Source organism: Zea mays, chromosome 6, assembly GCF_902167145.1.
Source record: "Zea mays cultivar B73 chromosome 6, Zm-B73-REFERENCE-NAM-5.0, whole genome shotgun sequence".
Classification (NCBI taxonomy): domain Eukaryota; kingdom Viridiplantae; phylum Streptophyta; class Magnoliopsida; order Poales; family Poaceae; genus Zea; species Zea mays.
Window position 1 is genome coordinate 52,808,582 of NC_050101.1, and position 20,262 is coordinate 52,828,843.

Consider the following 20,262-nt stretch of genomic DNA (forward strand, 5'->3'; position numbering starts at 1 on the left):
CATGCTTACCTGCGGGTCCCGCTTGCAGCCTCTCTAACCCGCGTGCTCTCTGGAACTCAGGCCCGCTGCGTCAGCCGCACAGCCGTTCCAAGCATTCGGTCACTGACCTCTGGGTCCCCTGTGGCAGAACCATCCTCCTCCTCAACAAACCCCGCGCATGTCGCGCTCGTGCCATCGATCTCGGAGGTGGGCGATTATATCCCGGCGGAGGGTAGTTCCAAAGCCATAAATCAATCGCGACGCAACCCTCTGTTCTCCCCCGTCCGTAGATTCCTAAGACACCCCAGGGAACTGAGTAAGGGAGAGAGAAAGTCGTGCTCAGCCGCCGTAGTTGCGCACCGGCGATTGCCGTCGATCTTGGGCAGACCCGTGCACTCGGGGAAGCTCGACTCGGGTTGGCGGGCGTCGTCGGGAGGAATTGCGGGGCGGTATACGACCTACGCGCAGAGGATTCCTCACCGGTGTGCCATCCTCGCCGTGCAATCCGCACATCACCGTCGACGGTGCGCCTGCGGTCGCCAAACTAAGGTGAGGATCATCGTCGAGCCTTCGGTTACCTTTGTGAATACAGCACACCTAGAATCGTAGAGGGCAGTGCTGTTGTGGGTGTGCGATTGCTCGTCGTCGCGCGTTGTCACCGCAGAGCCGCTCTGCTGCGTGAGCAGGATCCGTGCGTAGCTAATTCCATTAAGTGATAGTCCTGTGAGATTTGTTAGAGGATCCGCTACCTAAATCTCGAGTTGAGGGTGGGAATCGGAGCTCTGGACCGCAATTGGGTGTTCCTCCGGCGATGCTCCGCCGTGTGGAGGTGTGCGCCGCCGTCGTCGTCCGGCAGTAGAATTGGGGGGAATAGCACGGCCGTTGGATGTCCTCTGAACGGCCTTGATCTGTGCGGGCGTATCCGTTCGCGTGTGGTAAATCTGGGCCCTCGGTTGGGAATCGAACGGCTAGGATCGCTTCATACCCCTTCGGCCCTGCACTTTTGCATAAGAACCCCTCGGTTTTCCTGAAAACAACCCGCCGTCCTATGTGTTGTTCCCTGAGTCTTTGGAATTTTAGCCCCGAGCCCCCTGTACTTTGCAGAAAATGAGGCCCAGTCCAGAGCAGTGTAAAACCAGAGAAAATAATTTATAAATGGAATTTTAATAGGAAAATAATTACTAAAACTTTATAAATTCATAGAAAATTCATACTAACTCCAAATTAATCCATTCCAGTTCCTAAAATTTTGTAATTTTATTCTCTATCACCTAGAGCCTCTGTTTTATCATGACAACAGTAAGAAAATTAACCTCACACTTAATCTTACTTAAAGCACATAAAACCTTTGAAAATGCATAACTTAAATTCTATAACTCCAAAAATTATGATTCCTGTTCCTAGGATTTTATTTTAATGTGTAGATTATTACTGTGTATTTTTTATATATGTTTGGTGTAATGTTAATTTCTCTATATGCACTGTTCTTGTTTGTATTGTGGCGAGTAGAAGAGCCCGTTGCTGAGGATACTGGTGAGCAGCAGGTTGAAGTAGCTGAGCAGGAGCTCATTGAAGGCAAGTTGTGCCCTTGACCACTTTTTACCCAATAATGTTCTTTAATATCACTTATCCATGCATAGGTTAATTTTGATGGGACCCAATAGGTTACCCTAGATTGTTTATCTCATTACCTTGTTCACCCCTGAATCACTTGGGTAGTTTGCTATTGCTTTACATGGTTTTGGGATAATCATTTATTACCTCTATGTTCCAGTTATTTTTGTTATTCTATTTATGTTCATGTTGAGATCATTAATGTTAATTGGAACATAGAGCTTAACTTGAGAACCACGTGCCACCACAAGGGTTTAATGGGACGCCCTTGGCTGACTAATTAGGAAATCTAGTGGAAGACTACCTTACCCGAAAGGGGCAAGGGCAGTAGGGGAGAGGTCAGTGCGGGGAGGTCCCTGGTTGATTTTGCTGCGATGGCGGTCAGCCAGGAACCCTGTACTGGATCTTCCCATAAACTGTAGCGGGTTTTCGGAAGCTAGTGGAACTTTGTAAAGGCCTCGTAGTGTTGCCCTGCCGCGCTTCCTAGGTAGAGGTGTATGGGATTCATGACCCCTTGGCAGATGGGTAACATGACTTGTGGGTAAAGGGTACAACCTCTGCAGAGTGTAAAACTGGTATACTAGCCGAGCTCGCGGTCATGAGCAACTCAGGACTCTCTGATGTTTAAATTATGGAACTTAAATTCAATTTTGTCATTTGCATTGCATGGGTTTGTTATTAATTTTGTTCTATTACTTTACTTATGGTTTGGTATTTACTTACACTTAGTAACTGCTAATAAAATTTTGACCAACTACTTAAAAGCAATGCTCAGCTTTAACCCCTATCTTTGATTAGCCTTACACATCACATGAACTCACACCTTTGTGAGTTTATGTCCACTAGTTCCCCACAACTTGTTGAGCTATGATCATGTGTGAGCTCACCCTTGCTGTCTCACACCCCCCCCCCCACAGGAGATGATCAGGTGGTTCAGGAGGAGCCGCCTAACACTGAGGAGTTCGATCTGATCTAGGTGGCGTTTCCCAGTCGACATTGGCGCCGACGATCCTTAGTTCGTTTTATCTTTATTATGTTATTTTGTAATAAGTCTTCCGCTATGTAATAAATTCTCTGATGTTTTATGACATTTATCTCTATACACTCTGTTATTATATATGTTGTCTTCTTGGCGCATGTATGAGATGCACCCGGCTTTGTCCTTTAAAACCGGGTGTGACAATGGGACGCCACCGGGACCGCTAGCTTCGAGGTGCTAGTCTCGCCCTCTTCGCCCAGCTCGGCCATCTAGGCGGTGGGTCTCAGCAGCCGTCTTTCGAAGACACCCTCGGGCACGGGTTCCCAAGTTGATGCCCTCACGAAGAGGTCATCTGCCGCCGAGTTGTCAGCTCGAGGAACGTGTTGCAGTTCCAGGGCAGTGAAGTCCTTTTCCAACTTCCTCATGTGAAGTAGGTATGCTATGAGCCTGGGCTCGTTGCAGCTACACTCCCCACAGACTTGCTTGATGATCAGCTGGGAGTCCCCCTTCACTAGAAGTTGGCGGATCCCTAGGGACAGGGTCGCCGACAAGCCGAAGATTAGTGCTTTGTACTCCGCCATGTTGTTGGTAACCTTGAACTCAAGGTGCATCATGTACTTCACTTGATCTCCTCTTGGGTCAATGAGGACCACTCCAGCCCTGCCAACTTGCTGACAGGCGGATCCATCGAAAAAGAGTGTCCAGTGGGGCTCGGTGAAGACTGGACCCCTGGGCTCTGCAGGTGTGGGGCCCGAGTCGGGATTCGAACCCCCAGGAGCACTCGGGGGGGGGGGGGTGTCCACTCCACGATGAAGTCAACCAGGACCTGACTTTTGATGCCGTGGCTAGGCTGGAAGGCCAGTTGGAACTCAGCGAGCTCCGCTGCCCACTTGGCGATGTTGCCTATGGCATTAGAGTTGTGGAGGATGGTCCTTAATGGAAAGGAGGTCACCACCACGACCCTGTGTGCGTGGAAATAGTGGCGCAGCTCCCTGGACGCAACAAGCACAGCATAGAGAAGCTTATGCGTCTCAAGGTACCTGGTCTTTGCCTCGTGGAGGACCTCGCTGACGTAGTAGACCGCCTTCTGAATGGTCCGGACCCCTGTAGCCGGTCCCGAGCCCTCAGGTTCCTAGTCTTCTTGTGTCGTCCTCTCGACGACTAGCACCATGCTCACCGCTTCTTCAGCCGCCGTGATGTATAAATACAGCAGCTCCCTAGGCTCTGGGGCTACCAGTATTGGTAGGGACACGAGGTGCTGTTTCAATTCTTGGAAGGCTTGTTCTGCCTCTTCGGTCCAAGAGAATGGACCGGATTTCTGTAATAGCTTGAAGAAGGGCAGCGCCCTCTCGGCCAGCCTCGAAATGAAGTGGCTAAGGGCGGCTAATGACCCTGCAAGCTTCTGGACATCCTTGATACGGGCTGGGGGCCGCATTACTTCAATCGCCTTGATTTTCTCCGGGTTTGCCTCAATGCCCCGGTACGAAACCAGGAACCCCAGCAACTTCCCTGTGGAGACACCAAAGACACACTTGTCCGGGTTCAGCTTTGTGCGGGTTGCCCGCAGCCTGTCGAAGACCAGGGTCAAGTCTTCCACTAGGGTCGACCCTCTCTTGGTTTTGACTACGATGTCATCGACGTATACTTCCACCTTGTCCCTGATTAGGTCCCCGAAAGTCTTACTCATCGCCCGCACAAATGTTGGTAAGGCGTTTTTCAGACCGTAGGGCATCACGACATAGCAGTAAAGCCCATCCACTGTTACAAAAGCGGTATGCTTCCTATCTTCCCTAGACATTTGTATTTGATGGAAACCAGAGTAAGCATATAAGAAAGACAAAAGGTCGCACCCGGAGGTGGAATCCACGATTTGATCTATTCGCGGAAGTGGATATGGATCTTTGGGACAAGCCTTGTTAAGGCTGGTGTAGTCGATGCACATCCGAAGCTTCCCATTTGCCTTGGGGACGATGACTGGGTTGGCCAGCCACACTGGGTGATGGACCTCTTCGATAAAGCCGACGTCTAGCAGCTTTTAGACCTCCTTTCAGATGAAGTCCTGCCGCTCGACGGACTATCTGCGAGGTTTCTGACTCACCGGCCTGGCATCAGGGTTGATCTTCAAATGGTGCTCAATCACCTCCCTGGGGATCCCAGGCATCTGCGATGGCTCCCATGCGAACACACCGGCATTTGCCTGGAGGAAGGCGACGAGCGCGAGTTCCTATTTTTCCTCCAGATGACCCACAATGCGAGTGGTCTGGGAGGAACCCGCGCTGAGCTGGACGGCCTTGACGGGGACGTCGTCCGCTCCGGATGGCCGCACCTTCGGCACCTTGGTAGGCGCCTTGGTACCAGAGGTCGAGGGGTTCCTCCCTCCGTCGTCTGGGCGAGCAGCTTCTGCCGCTAGGGCGTGCAGCTTTTCCACAGCTGCAAGCGCAGCGGCGCGGTCGCCCTGCACGGTGAGGACCCCGGCCGGTGACGACATCTTGAGGACCAAATACCCGTAATGGGCAATGGCCATGAACTGGTACAGGGCCGGCCTGCCGATGATGGCGTTGAAGGGGAGGTTAACCTCCGCGACGTCGAACACGACGTTCTCCGGGCGGAAGTTCTCCTCGGTCCCGAATGTAACCGGGAGTGTGATGCTCCCAAGGGGATACACCGGTTGTGGGCCCACTTTGGAGAATGGGTGAGAGGGTCCTAGCCGGGACCCTGGGATCTGCAGCTGCTTGAATGCAACATGACTGATGACGTTGAGGTCGGCCCCTCTGTTAATCAGAACATGGTGCAGCCGCATGTTGGCGATGACAAGAGCGGTGATGAGCGGTAGAACACCGGCCCCTGCCATGTTTTCGGGGCAGACGGATGCCCCGAAGGAGATAGTGGTGCTCCTCCACCGCTGATGTGGAGTAGCTTTAGGGACCCCCAGGACTGCCAAAAGGACCTCTCGACGCAGGGACTTGACGTTCCTGCGGGAGGTGAGCTCCCAGCTCCCGCCGTACATCACGTACAGCTTCTTGCGGCGGTCGTCGTCGTCACTGGAGTTAGAGTCTCCAGTGAAGACATCCTTGAGGTCCCCCTCAAGTGACTGATACCCGAGCTCTCGTCCCCCGTGGCTACTTCGCCGTCATCGACCCTCTCCTTGTCAGGGCAGCGACGGGGTGGGGAGCCATCCTTGGAGGACTGCTCGCGCCGCTCGCTGACGCGCTTCACGAGCTTGATTATCTCGCGACACTTTGAGGCGCTGTGGCAACTGTTGGGATGCACAGGGCATGTGCAGCTGTTTCCACCCTGTGGTCGGGGGCGCTTGTTGCGCTCGCTCCGGCCCCCAGCCGCCGCTACGATGATCAGAGCGGTAGTCTGCGGCTTCTCGTGGCCGTGGTTCTTCTTTTTCTTCTTTTTGCCGTCTTGGGAGACGGCACCCGAGCCACCCGTCTTGGTGATCCTGGTCTGCGGTGCCGAGTGCTATGCACGGCCCTCGGCAGCTCTGGCTCACTTGTCGGTCAGAGGGAAGAGTGTGGTGACAGTTTCCACGTCGTGAGTGGCCAACTTCTCCAACATCTTTTCAACACGCACTCCCTGGTGGAAAGCGGTGATGATGGAACCATCTGAAATACGAGGAATAGTGCCTCGTACCTTGGTGAAGCGGGAGATAAACGCCCGAAGAGTTTCTCCAGGCTCCTGCCTCACTGCGTGGAGATGGGCCTCCACGTCATGCTGCTGATAAGCGCTGGCGAAGTTTGCTACGAACCTCGCGCAGAGCTCTTCCCAGGAGTAGATCGATCCTGGGGCAAGGTTCATGAGCCAAGTCTGGGCCGGCCCAGACAAGGCAACATGGAAGTATGTCGCCATTATGGTGGTGTCTCCACCGGCTGTCGTAATGGCAGTGACGTAAACCTGCAAGAATTCCGACGGATTTGACATACCGTCGTACTTCTCCGGCAGGTGTGGCCGGAACTTGGATGGCCAAGTTGCCGTGCGGAGATGATCCGCCAGTGCGGCGCATCCCACGCCGGCCAATGGGACACCCGCTTGGATCCGGGCGCCCGTTGGAGTCTGCGGTGCTACCGCAGCGAAGTCGTAGTCGAGGTTGCGACCCTCAATGTTTAGCCGGCGCTCACGCGCCCTCTCTAGAGAGACTCGAGCGTCTTCGCGACCCTCGAAGTTTTGTCGGTGCTCCCGCGCTCTCTCTAGAGAGACCCGGGCATCCTCTCCCGCACGCCTGCGGTTGAGTTCTGCCCGGAGGTCGTCGGTCTGTGCGCCCCTCACAGAGGGTGAGCGCACAGACGTCGTCGCCTCATGTTGGCGTCGGGATGACCGTGGCCTAGACCTGGTCGAGTCAGAGTGCTCCATGCCGAGCAGTCGGCCAACGTCATCACGCCACTGCTTCATGGCCCCCGGTGAGGCCGTGGAGCTTGGAGGGTGGCACAGCAACTCCCTGGCCGTAGACAACGCCCCCAGAGCAGCCCTCGACGGAGTCCGAGATGTCTGCGCGGTTGTATGCTGCTGTGCATTGTGCATAGCAGCAATACCTGGCACTGGGCGATTGGGAACCCATGGCGTGGAAGAAGCAGCTTCCTCCTCCACCAGGAAATCCTCCAAAGTCTCGGCGCGGTGCTCCACGATTTGCACCATCATGCTGAGCAAGAAAACAAGCAAAAACCTAAAGCCTAGCCCCTACCTGGCGCGCCAAGTGTCGGAGAGGAAATTCTCCGGTCGGGTGGCGGAATGCACCCGCCCTAAATCCTAAGATGAGAAGGGGCCTAAGCGTTTTGCCTGTCTACTAAGCGATGAACGAACACAAGAACACGCAAGGGTTTAGAGTGGTTTGGGCCGTCGGAGCGTAATACCCTACTCCACTGTGTGATGTATTGAGCTTGAGATCCTGAGTGAGTGCGCGAGCCTTAGCTGGATCTAAGTGTGTCTTCCTTGTAACGTTGCGTGCCTCCCCTTTTATAGCTCAAGGGGGAGACGTACAAGGGTGTTGAGCCCCGACATGCAGGCCCAGGAACATAACGGATGTAATACTTGGAGCAACTAATGTTGGTCGCCAGTGCAATCTCCTTGCGCCCTGATATCCGCAGTCTGTGTAGCATTGGCGTGCAGCGGAAGTTTCCCTGGCAACATACGAGTGATGATGAGCACAGTGCACTCCGCAGCACGGGTGTACTGCCTGCCAACGGAATGGACAGGCATGCCGCCTACGGGACGGCCTGGACGCCGCCTGCCAGCGGAATGGACAGGGCACATTAAATACTGAGGCGGCACATTGCCTGCCAGCAGAGTGGACATGGCTCGTTTAATGCTGAGGCGGCACATCGCCTGCCAATGGAGTGGACAGGCGGCGTGCCTTATCCGCATTAAATGCAGAGGCCGCGTGGCCTAGAGGCCTTAAGTCAGGCTCCGCCCGCTGGCTTACGTCACGGGCAGTAGGCCACGTGGCAGCATCGGGTCTCCGCCTGACCGGGGAGCAGAAGCATACACGGCATGTCCCGGACACGTGTCGGCTCTGGACCCCCGCCTGGTCTTGATTAAGGCCCGGGTACTCTTTATCTCAGAATTCCGGGACCCTGCCGTGAGTGGTCCGGACCCTACACAGAGGGGTCCAGGACCCATACCAGGAGTCCGGCTCGTGCCCGTGGAGGCCTTGGGCCTTACCCGGATATACAGGGGTCCGACACTTCCCATGGGGGTCTGGACCTACTGTTGATACCTTGGAGGATATCGACTTTTCTGGCCACATGGCGGCCCTGGAGCTGTCCACGTGGTGGGGTCGGGTGCTGTTCGCCACACGACTAGAGATAGTCGCATGGACACCGCGCCTTCATACTGTAGTAAGGGGTACCCCCTGTTCCAGGGTACTGACAGTGCGGGATAAACAATGCTAGGAAAACTATTGGGTCCCATCAAATTAACCTGAGCATGTCACAGTGATTAACATGAACATTATTAGGTAAAGAAAAGTGATCAAGGGCACAACTTGCCTTATACTTGTGATAACCTGTTGTCTAGATGTTGATCCAAAAGTTGGGCATCAGGTTTTTCGTGACCTCGCTTTTACTCGTAGCAATACATACAAATAAACAAATAATGGATACAATAACATTACACCAAAACATGGAAACAAAGCACATAATAATAATCTATGCATCGGTTCGAAATTGTGGGTTTGAGAACCACTAAAATCTGAATTAGAACGAAGAAATTACGGATAAAACGATATTTTTAGCCGCAATAAATCTAATAAATGGGATCTAGTAGATATCAACATTTAAACTAAGCAAGTATTAAATTAAAATATTTAAGTTGTTATTAATCATTTGAACCATTAATTATAAAAAATAGAAAAATATAAATTACTTTTAATTAAAAAGCCATTTTAATAAACATTTGTTAAATAATTAATTAAATAATTAATTCGAACATGTGTCATAATTAAAACAATATTATTACTATGTACGTAAAAATTAATATGAATCTAACTATTGACACCTTTTTGGAGGCGCCAATCACTTCAAAAGAACCAGCGGCGGTGCTCTCTGGTCAGGCGCGGACGGTCCGCTGCACAGGGCCGGACGGTCCGCGACCTGGCGTGAGGCGGCGGTGCTCTCTGGTCAGGCGCGGATGGTTCGCGGCACAGGGCCGGACGGTCCGCGACCTGGTGCAGGAGATCGGGTTCCCTGCCTGACGGCCGGACGGTCCGCGCCCTAGGGCCGGACGGTCCGCGCGTGCGCAGGGGTGGCGGAAGATCGCCGGCGGCGCTTGGATCTCGCTCCCGGGAGGGACCCCGTCGGGGAGGAGAGATCCTAGGAGTTGTCTAGGCTCGGGCAGGCCGACCTAGACTCCTCTAATCGACGTAGAGTCGAGGAGAGGCGGAGAGTTTGGGGATCAAGAGGCTAAACCTAAACTAGACTAGAACTACTCCTAGGATAAAATGTGAAATAGAAGTGTTTGATTCGATTGATGATGATTACAAATCGGCCGTAGACCTCTCTTTTTATAGAGGAGGGGGGGCTGGACCCTTTACACGACTGGATTCCGAGCTAATTCCGCGAATCTAGCTAACAAACATAGCACAAAACTCGGAACCCTAATCTACTCTGCGCATGTGCGGACCGTCCGGCCCACAAGCGCGGACTGTCCGGCCTCAGGGCCGGACCGTCAGCGTGCTCATTTTGGTGCCAAACATATGCCCCCTGCCTTTTGGTGGAGCTAGGCAAACCAAAAGCACCTTAATCCGATGTGATCACATCGGTTTTCTTAAGCATCTTGCCACATACTAGGATGGTACTGCTTGAGGAAACGCCCATTCAAAGCTTTGGGTAAATCCTTGCCTTGCAATGTTTGTAGTAAATAGGCGTTACCAGATATTACCTGTTTTACTTTATAAGGACCTTCCCAGCTTGGCGACCATTTTCCAAACTTCCGGTCTTTATTCCTTAGAGGCAGGATGGTCTTCCACACTAGGTCCCCTACTTGAAATGACTTTGCTTTGACCTTCTTGTTGTAGGCCCTGGCTACCATAATTTTGTCCTTTTCTATTGCTCCCAAAGCTATCACCCTCTTGTCGGTCACCTCATCAATATTATCCATCATTGAATTGTAATAATCAGTGATGGTAGATCATTTTGTCTGGCGAACCTGACAGCATTCAAACTTATTTCCACACGCAGCACTGCTTCCTGCCCATAGACAAGCTCAAAAGGAGACACTTTAGTAGCACTATGTTTAGATATCCGGTGAGCCCATAAAGCTTCGGACAAAATCTTATGCCAATGCTTAGGATTATCCAATATCTTCTTTTTTATTAAGTTAATCAATGTCCTATTACTAGACTCGGCCTGTCCATTGGCCTGAGCATAATATGGAGATGAATTAAGCCATTTAATTCTATATAATTCAGCAAACTCACGTACCTCCTTTGACATAAAAGAAGTCCCTTGATCTGTAGTCAAGGTCTGGGGAATGCCAAATCTATGAATAATATGGTCAGTTATGAACTCAATTACCTCCTTGTGCGTCATGTTCTTCAGAGCAACGGCTTCAGTCCATTTGGTGAAATAATCCATGGCAACTAACACGAACCGACACCCCTTTGATGATGAAGGATGAATTTCCCCAATAAAGTCTAATCCCCATCCTCTAAAAGGCCAAGGCTTGATGATAGGATGTAATTCGGCTGCGGGGACCAACTGTAGGTCACCAAATTTTTGACACACTTGGCAACCCTTGTAGTATTTGAAACAATCAGCTATCATATTAGGTCAATAAAAACCAGACGTTCGCAACAACCACTTCATCTTTGGAGCCGATTGATGGGTACCACAAATTCCTTCATGTACTTCGGCCATGGCTAATATAGCATCATCTGGGCCCAAGCACTTAAGCAGGACGTCGTTGACTGTTCGGCGGTAGAGTTCATCACTCATCAAAACATACTTGAAAGCTGTACGCCGAATGTTCTTATCTGTCTTAACGTTGGGATTTCGTAAATACTTAGTTATGGGCTTCCTCCAATCTCCTGCATCGGCTTCATTATCAGTCGAATCGATTAGGAAAACTTCACTAGTAACCCCGGACGGTTCGGCTTCATCACGCGGACGGTCCGCGACCTGGGGATTTGGCTCTGCACTGGTTATCAGATTTTCAGTACTGTGAAATTTCCCTCTCTTTATCTGATAACCTGATGCATTTTGCGCCAAATCATTAGCTCTATGATTCTCAACTCTAGAGATATGCCGAATACTGAATTCGTCAAAAGAATGGATTATGCTCCAACATTTTTCAAGGTAACTATTTAGAGTACCATCAAAACATTGATATTCTTCTAACACTTGTTGAACAACCAGCTAAGAATCACCAAATACCTTCACATGTTTTACTCCCATATCATTTAAAAGTTCCAAGCCGAATAGGAGGGCCTCATATTCAGCTTGATTATTAGTGCAATAAGTTTTCAATCGGCTAGAGAAGTCGAAGGAGACATTACTTGGTGAAACAAGTACGATGCCAATTCCTTGCCCTTCATTGCAAACCGATCCATCAAAATATAAAGTCCAAGGAGTAATAGTGAGGTATGACATGTCTAGTTTATGAATATCATTAATCCGATGTTCTACAATGAAATCCGCTACGACTTGGCCTTTCATAGATTTCAATGGTTCATAGGCCAAGTCATATTCTATGAGCGCATAAGCCCACTTACCAATTCTACCACTCATAATTGGGTTAGGCAACATGTATTTGATCACATCGACTTGACCAGAAATAGTGCAATGACTAGACAGTAAATAGCATCTACATTTGGTGCATGCATAAAACAAGCATAAACATAACTTCTCAATAAAAGTGTACCTTGTTTCAGCATCCACCAACCTTCGGCTTAGATATGTCACCACATGCTCCTTCCCCTCAGTTTCTTGTGTCAGAACAACCCCAATGACCTTATCTTCAGCTGCAATATGTATAATCGGAATGGTACTCCTGCTCGTGGTGCTTTTAATACGGGAGCCGAAGATAAGTATTTTTTGATGAGATCAAATGCTTCTTGTTGTTCTGCCCCCCAAGCGAATTCGACATCATTCTTAAGCCGAAGAATAGGGGTGAACGCATTAATCTTCCCGGCTAGGTTAGAAATAAACCTTCGTAAATAATTCACCTTGCCGAGAAACTTCTGTACCTCGACCTTACAGGTCGGAGGTCCCACATCCCGAATAGACTTGATTCGGTCAGGGTCTATCTCTATACCATGTTCATGGATGACAAATCCTAAAAACTTACCAGCCGACACTCCAAAAGCACATTTACGTGGGTTCATTTTCAAACCATACCGACGCATTTTATCAAAGGCTTTGCGCAAATCAGCTATATGAGAACTAAATTCAGTCGATTTGACTACAATATCATCAATGTAGACTTCCACAGTGTTTCCTAACAATTCATGGAAGATCAAATTCATAGGCCTCTGATAAGTAGCACCAGCATTTTTCAGACCAAATGTCATGACAACCCACTCAAATAAACCAATGAAGCCTGGACATATAAAGGTCGTTTTAGACGCATCTTCTTCGGCCATGAAAATCTGATTATATCCGGCATTACCATCAAGGAAGCTAATAATTCTATTTCCTAATGCATTATTGATTAATGTGTCGGCTATGGGCATGGGATATTCGTCTATAGGAGTTGCTCTATTTAAATTGCGAAAATCAATGCATACTCTAAGCTTACCTGACTCCTGCTTCTCCACCGGCACAATATTGGAGACCCACTCTGTGTATCTGCAAGGTCTGATAAAATCAGCTTCTAGCAGCCGGTGGATTTCGTCCTTGATGCGTGGGAGAAGATCTGGACAAAATGTTCTAGCTCTCTGATTTAATAGGAGAAACCAGAAAATGGGAGAAACCAGATTTAATAGGCAGCCGATGCTCTACGATCTCTCGGCTTAAATGGGAGAAACCAGATTTAATAGGCACCCGAAAATTTTGGGAATTCGGGTATCCTGGTTCCCTGTGGGTATGGGTGGTGATCAAATCGGCTGTCATAAGGTCTCCGATATGATTGCCCTCCAGGGACCATGCTTACTCCGAGCTTATCTCGGAATGCCCCGGCTATTTTTTCCCTTACTATATCAATGGCAGCCGGTGCAAGACCACCGGCTCTCTGGTCAAACATAGGTGGGGTTGGTTGGATGTTAGTATGTTGTCTTTCCCCCATTGGTTTGAGCTACGTGGTGCATTTCCGTTTGCCCTATATGGCTCATAGGTTTGATCGTTTCTTTCCAGCCTTCTAGGTGGGGTCAGAAAGCTTTCCTGGCTCTGGATCTTGAATTAATGGGTTGGTGCATTGCATAATGTGATCGAAAGTGTTGCTGGGACTGGTGAGGATTCAGGTAATAATCTTCCTCAAAAGACTCATGCGCGGACTGTCCGGATATGTACCCGGACCGTCCGTGGTTATATGCGGACCGTCCGTCGTTGTATGCGGACCGTCCGACTGGGTAGTTTGGGTTCTGTGACGTATGTGGTGGCTCGGGTGCATGTCTAAGTAACTCATTAAAAATGGGCCCGGCCATGGCTGGCCCGGACGGTCCGCGCTCACGTGCAGACGGTCCGGACATGTGCAGATCGGCTGTTTTGCTGCCGATTTGTGGTTGCTCAGGGTACGTGTCCATCGGCATCCCATAAAGGGGTTGTGACTGGTCGTGACAACCTCTAGCTGATGTATTACGTGTGTTATCCCCTAATTCAACCTCGTGTGAAGGAAAACTTGCTATACTAGATTTATCAAACGCACGTACTAGTCTCCTATAATCGTTTTGCATATCCCCTATGATATTTTGCATTTGTTCACGCTGTTCATCTACATAATTCTTAAGAGATTGCAACTCGTTTGTATTACTTACATTGGGAATATCTGGCGTGGGTCGCAGTGAAGCCGGATCCGTCGCCCGATGTCGGACGACCTTGTTGTTCCTGTCCACTTTGAAGTTGGCCAAGAACTTTGCTTTTGCCTCCTGGATCATCTGCTCCTTATGCTCCTCGAACTGAAGTTGTTCGTCAGCCGGCAAGGTTTCCCAAGTCGGCTCTATGATGTTGCTTGGAGAGACTTCAGAACTATCCCTCGAACCGGCCATTGAGGGCCGATTTGATAGGTCTAAATATGTGTTCCCCAGCGGAGTCGCCAAAAAGTATGTTGACACCTTTTTGGAGGCGCCAATCATTTCAAAAGAACCAGCGGCGGTGCTCTCTGGTCAGGCGCGGACGGTCCGCGGCACAGGGCCAGACGGTCCGCGACCTGGCGTGAGGCGGCGGTGCTCTCTGGTCAGGCGCGGGCGGTCCGCGGCACAGGGCCGGATGGTCCGCGCCCTAGGGCCGGACGGTCCGCGCGTGCGCAGGGGCGGCGGAAGATCGCCGGCGGCGCCTGGATCTCGCTCCCGGGAGGGACCCCGTCGGGGAGGAGAGATCCTAGGAGTTGTCTAGGCTCGGGACCTAGACTCCTCTAATCGACGTAGAGTCGAGGAGAGGCGGAGAGTTTGGGGATCGAGAGGCTAAACTTAAACTAGACTAGAACTACAATTAGGATAAAATGTGAAATATAAGTGTTTGATTCGATTGGTGATGATTACAAATAGGCTGTAGACCTCTCTTTTTATAGAGGAGGGGGGCTGGACCCTTTACACGACTGGATTCCGAGCTAATTCCGCGAATCTAGCTAACAAACATAGCACAAAACTCGGAACCCTAATCTACTCTGCGTATGCGCGGACCGTCCGGCCCACAAGCGCGGACTGTCCGGACCGCGGACTGTCCGGCCTCAGGGCCGGACCGTCCGCGTGCTCATTTTGGTGCCAAACACTAACGTAATTTGAACAAATTAAAAATAAATTATTTGAACCAGAATATATCATATTTTTAATAAATTAGCAGCGCTACACAAAAATAGATGACACGGCGTGATTTGATTGGTTAGATCAGGGTCATGTAAAGAATTACAGATTAAATAAACGTAATATATAGGATCTAAGTTTGGCTATCTTCTACTTTCTTCTTTCTTTCTTTCTTTGAAACCGGACAAAAAGCACGAAAAGAACGTAGTTGGGGGTGTTGGCGGCTCGGTTCACCTAGGCGCTCACGGTTCTCGCATGGCAATGGATCGGAGTGGCTCAGCTGCGACCCCCGTATAGCCCCAGCTTCCAGTGCCACGTTCTCCATGCTAACGGATGCTACAAAATACGGACGGTCTAACGAATAAGACCAACGTAACATATCGACGGTTGAGGTGATGATCACATCGGTCTGCGGCACGGTGACACTCATCAACTTCGGCGAGATATCCACCGCACGTCGTTCTCCCTTTAAGCTTGAGGACGCCACAGCCAGACTCCAAGAGCTCCCGTGATCGTCACCGCCTCCTCCCGAAAACCCTGCTGCCCACGGCCATGGCGTGGCGCTAGAGCGTTTCTATGGGATGGATGAGACGGCAGCGGTACCATCTTATTTATACCCCGGAGCTAAATGTTCGCATGCATATCTCAGCAAGAGATTATAGCCAAAAATATTTTCGATAAGTGAGGAGAGATTGAGTTGTTACGATTCTTTCTTAGAGTTTGTTACTAGGAATACGATGACTCAGCGTGAGTCACAAAAACCATCTAGAGGATGAGAAGCCGACAGAAAGAATAAAAGAAATGAGAAAAGGGTTAAAAAATCTATGCGCTTATGCTTGCATGTCGAGTGAAATGGTCTGGCTATTTTATGGTTAGTCCAGTTTAATCCTTTCCTTTCTCTCTTTTTTTCTATTTTTAATTTCTTTACTAAAATTTAATTCCAAATTTGAACTGTGTTTTGAAGTTTAAATCTAGGTCAAGTGCACATTTGAAGACCTAGCATGATGCACAATTTATATATTAGATAATTATTATTTGCCTTAACTGGACCCACATTATTGATATGCATAAAATATAGTCACAAAATCATATAATCAAGGATCCTATTTTATTTCTAAGATTTTGGGTATTATATTTGTACGGGTGGTTGTTGAGTAGGGACAACCAATTTATTTTCATCGGCGTCTGAAACCGTCTGTAAAAATTAGACCACGCCGCATACATGGAGCTTTTTCCACTAGTGCCCGGACCTAAACTTTTAAGTGTTATTTGGTTCACATAATTGTAACGCGATGGGTACAAATAACGTTAAATCATGTTTGTTTAAGTAAAACCGTAATCAAATACCACGTTGAAAAGGATACCGACCTATTTAAATTTATTACAGCTATGCGGACAGTACACGAAGAGTGATAGCTAGCCAGCCTCATCATCTCGACGTCGCGGCCAAGCTCCAGCATCATCACTTGTGTCTATATTGCAGTTTTGTTGCTCACATATTATAATAAACCGAGTGTAAATTGATTGTTTGAGGCTATAAACGAATTCAAAAAAAAGTTGTCAACTACAAATTAAAATTGAATAACTTTTTAAGTTCTACATCTTTTATTTTGATATTTTTCAATTCGAGGTCGTTTGCAAAATTTGTATTTTAAATTTGACAAACTCAGATGCAATTTTGAGAACCCAAATAATTTTAAACGAAAAAGTTGTAAACTATAAAGTTTCATAACTTTAGAGATCTACAACTTTTATTTTTGTGGTTTTTCTATAAGAGGTCATTTGAAAAAAAAACTCACAAAATTCGATTTCAAATGATTTATACTGGTGGTTTTTCTGCAGGAACCACTAGTAAAAAATTATATTTGTATTGTTGGTGGCTACTTAAGAAAACTGCTAGTAGAAATGTATGATTTCCACTGACGGTTTTTAAAAAAATTGTCACTGAAAAGATGTTTCCACTGACAATTCTTGAGTCAGGACAACCAATTTATTTTCACTAACGTTCGAAACCGTCTGTAAAAATTAGACCCCGCAACAGACATGGAACTTTTTTTTACTAGTGACCGGACATAAACTTTTAGGTGATATTTGGTTCACGTAATTGTAACACGATGGGTAAGAAAGATAATGTTAAATCATGTTTGTTTAAATCTGATCATAGTTAAATATCATGCTCAAAACGGATATCGGTCTATTCAAACTTATTACGTTATCACTTTCGAGTCTAAATCATTATCTTTATCGTTTATGTTACGGTTTGTGAGCCAAACGACACCCTATATTGGGCAGGCAGTACACGATGAGTGATAGCCAGCCACGTCCACATCATCTCGACGTCGCGGCCTAGCTCCAGCATCGTCATCCGGTGGACCACCAATGCATGCCTGTGACTGGTGGGTGAAAGTATGTTTGTATGCCTTGATTTTACTAGCCATACAAATTCTACAAAAAGCTATCTAAATTATGGTTTTTAGAAGAGACAACAATGGTTTGCCACCACAAACAGTGCAGTGTCTCCATGCATATGTTTCACGTGACGGCCGGCCGGCATAATGATGAAAATGCAGCAAACTGAATGCAGAAAGCTGGACAACAATTCACGGGCGACGATGGAAATGCATATTGATTCAGTAATTCCTTCTCCACTTCACTTTACTTCATTCACTATATAAAGAGAGAAAGAGATCTCATCATATACACACACGACATGGAGATGAAGGACGACGCGGTAGTCCTCGCAGCAAGGCCGAGGCCTGATGCAGCAGCAGCGGTCGTCGTCGTCACCTTGCGCCGCATGAACAGCAGCGGCGACGGCAGGATGAGCTACGCCGACAACTCCGGCTTCCAGCGGGCCATCGCTTCCGTCACAAAGAATGCCAGGCAGGAACTGGCGGCGGCGCTCTACCGCGCCCGCGGCCGACCGAGCTCCATGGTCATCGCCGATCTGGGCTGCGCCACGGGGCCCAACGCGCTGCTCATGGTGTTGGACGCTGTCGAGGCCGTGCTGGCGGTGGCGGAGGAGAGCCACCCCTCGCCGCCGCCCCAGCTGCACGTCTTCCTGAACGACCTCCCCGCCAACGATTTCAACGCCGTCTTCCGACTGCTGCCATCGTCGCCGCTCGCCGCTACCGGCTGCTGCTTCGTGTCGGCGTGGCCGGGCTCCTTCTACGAGCGCGTCTTCCCGGAGGCCAGCCTGGACTACGTCGTATCCTCAAGCAGCCTGCACTTCCTGTCCATGGTTGGTAGCCATTAGCCAGCAAGCACAGCACTAGCTTACACGAGTAGCTAATTGCTGATAGGACTAGGACCATGCCATATATGATATATATATGGGACCCTATATATATATATATGTCTATGTGTGTTGTGTCGTGTCGTCTTCATGCAGGCGCCGACGATGAGGACGGAGCATCCCAACCGGGGCCGCGTCTACGTCTCGGAGTCCGGCCCCGCGGCGGTGCTTGACGCCTACCGCTCCCAGTTCCACGCCGACTTCCTCGCCTTCCTCTCCTGCCGCGCCGACGAGATGAGGCCCCGCGGCTTGCTCATCCTCACCTTCGTCGCCAGGAGAACCGCCCGCCCCACCGCGCACGACTGCTACCTCTGGGACTTCCTCGCCGACGCCCTCATGGACATGGCCGCCGATGGCCTCGTCGACGAGGAGCAGGTCCACGCCTTCAACGTGCCCTTCTACGGCCCCTGCCTCGACGACCTAGCCAAGGTCATCGCCAGGGAAGGCTCCTTCACCGTCAGAACCATGCAGCTCTTCGACATCTCGCGCCGCTGCCTCCTCCTCCAGTCGGCGTCGGACGATGACGACGACTTGCCGCAGTGGCTAGCCATGGAGACGACAAGCACCGTTAGGGCGGTCGTGGAGCCCATGCTGCGAGCGCACTTCGGCTTGGAAGCCATGGACGGACTCTTCTGCAGGTACAGCCTCCGGCTAGAGGAGTACTACCGCAGCAACACCAGCAGAAACAAGGACGACCTCACCAACGTCTTCCTCGTCTTGGAGAAGAAACTGCACTAGCGCTAGTGCGCTACTCTAGCTAGCTATGCCATGGAGATACATCTACTGCTAGTGCTAGATGCGTGCATGACTCTTCGGATAAACGTACGGAATGGGACATCCCTGGTCCCTTCCCAGTCCCCAGCTCCAGACCTCCAGTCTCCGTCGACAATCCTCATCATGCATCTGTTTTTTTTCTAGAAAGGAAAAAATATTATGTCTACCTGTTTTCCGTCTACTAGTACTAGCTTGGATCAATTATTCAATTTCTTAATTAGTACTTTGTCCTCCTATTCGTCGGTCTGATCTATAAGGGGATTGAAGGCGAATAAATACTCTCCTAATTAATTTTGACTATGAAGGATTTAAATCCTTCGAATTATCTTCTGGATTATTCTAACCGAAGAAACCTATAGCGTGCCAGCGCCCTCAATCAATTACTAGAAGTTTGAAAAATACTCCTTTCATTATCTTTTACAAGACCACAACTAAATCAAAACTTGTTTTCAGATGTACTACATAGAGTTCCTGATTAATTATCCATAAATGCTAGTTATTTTTCAAACTTATGTTCCACTCCAATGAGAATAATGGTTACTACTTTTGAACTCCGATAATGTAACAATTCTAACTATTTATTTAATTTGAGATATTATGTTTTATTGTATTTCTCTGTGCCTCGCTTTCGTGTGAGAAAATGATACTTAATCCTTGGTAAGTGGCTTCAATCAGACTAGATCCGAGAAATTGACAGTTTATTTCGATTTAAGTGTGTGTTGTTGCTCTTGAGGAAAGTTCAAGACACTTAAGCTGGAATAATCTGGGCGGTTCCGACACAGCTGGTAAGTCAATAAGACATGGTTATCAATCTTTTCAAAAAAAACTTGACCTATGCTTTTAATAAGTTGGTCAAAATTTTAGTTACCAATTTTTTCAAAAAGTAAAACTTGCTTAGAAACCAAGTTGGATAGATGTCAGGACGATAAGGATAGACCTAGGACGTGATGCCTTAGAAAATAGATGAGTAGCTAGGTGGCTATTTAAGCATGTCGTACATGCTACTATTATTATAAGAAGGATGACATTACATCCCCATGTTTGATGAGAGGACGCATAGGTCAAGCATGCATGCATCATTATATATTATCCTTACCATAAAAGCTAGTTGTAAGCAACAAGTTGTATAAAAAATGAGTTGTCCCAAACCATTAAAATGACTGGATGAAAACATGATAGGATCTTAAATGGTTAAGAAAAAAATTAGTAAAGGGCAAGGAAGACCAAACC

The 20,262-nt window shown here is 48.8% G+C and overlaps 1 protein-coding gene across 1 annotated transcript; it reads left to right on the top strand.

The window, feature by feature from the left end:
• Positions 1 to 17,674: 17,674 nt before the first annotated feature.
• On the top strand, positions 17,675 to 19,317 carry LOC100191288 (uncharacterized). The gene is made up of 2 exons (NM_001352045.1): positions 17,675 to 18,204; positions 18,355 to 19,317. Exons 1-2 carry the CDS (start codon positions 17,680 to 17,682, stop codon positions 18,994 to 18,996), a joined length of 1,167 nt encoding a protein of 388 aa, NP_001338974.1. The 5' UTR covers positions 17,675 to 17,679; the 3' UTR covers positions 18,997 to 19,317.
• Positions 19,318 to 20,262: the final 945 nt, after the last annotated feature.

Bases quoted from the DNA above. Each gene is read 5' to 3' on its own strand.
- LOC100191288 (NM_001352045.1), top strand. From the start codon at position 17,680: ATGAAGGACGACGCGGTAGTCCTCGCAGCAAGGCCGAGGCCTGATGCA. The intron at 18,205-18,354 runs GTTGGTAGCCAT...GTCTTCATGCAG, and splicing joins GCCTGCACTTCCTGTCCATG to GCGCCGACGATGAGGACGGA.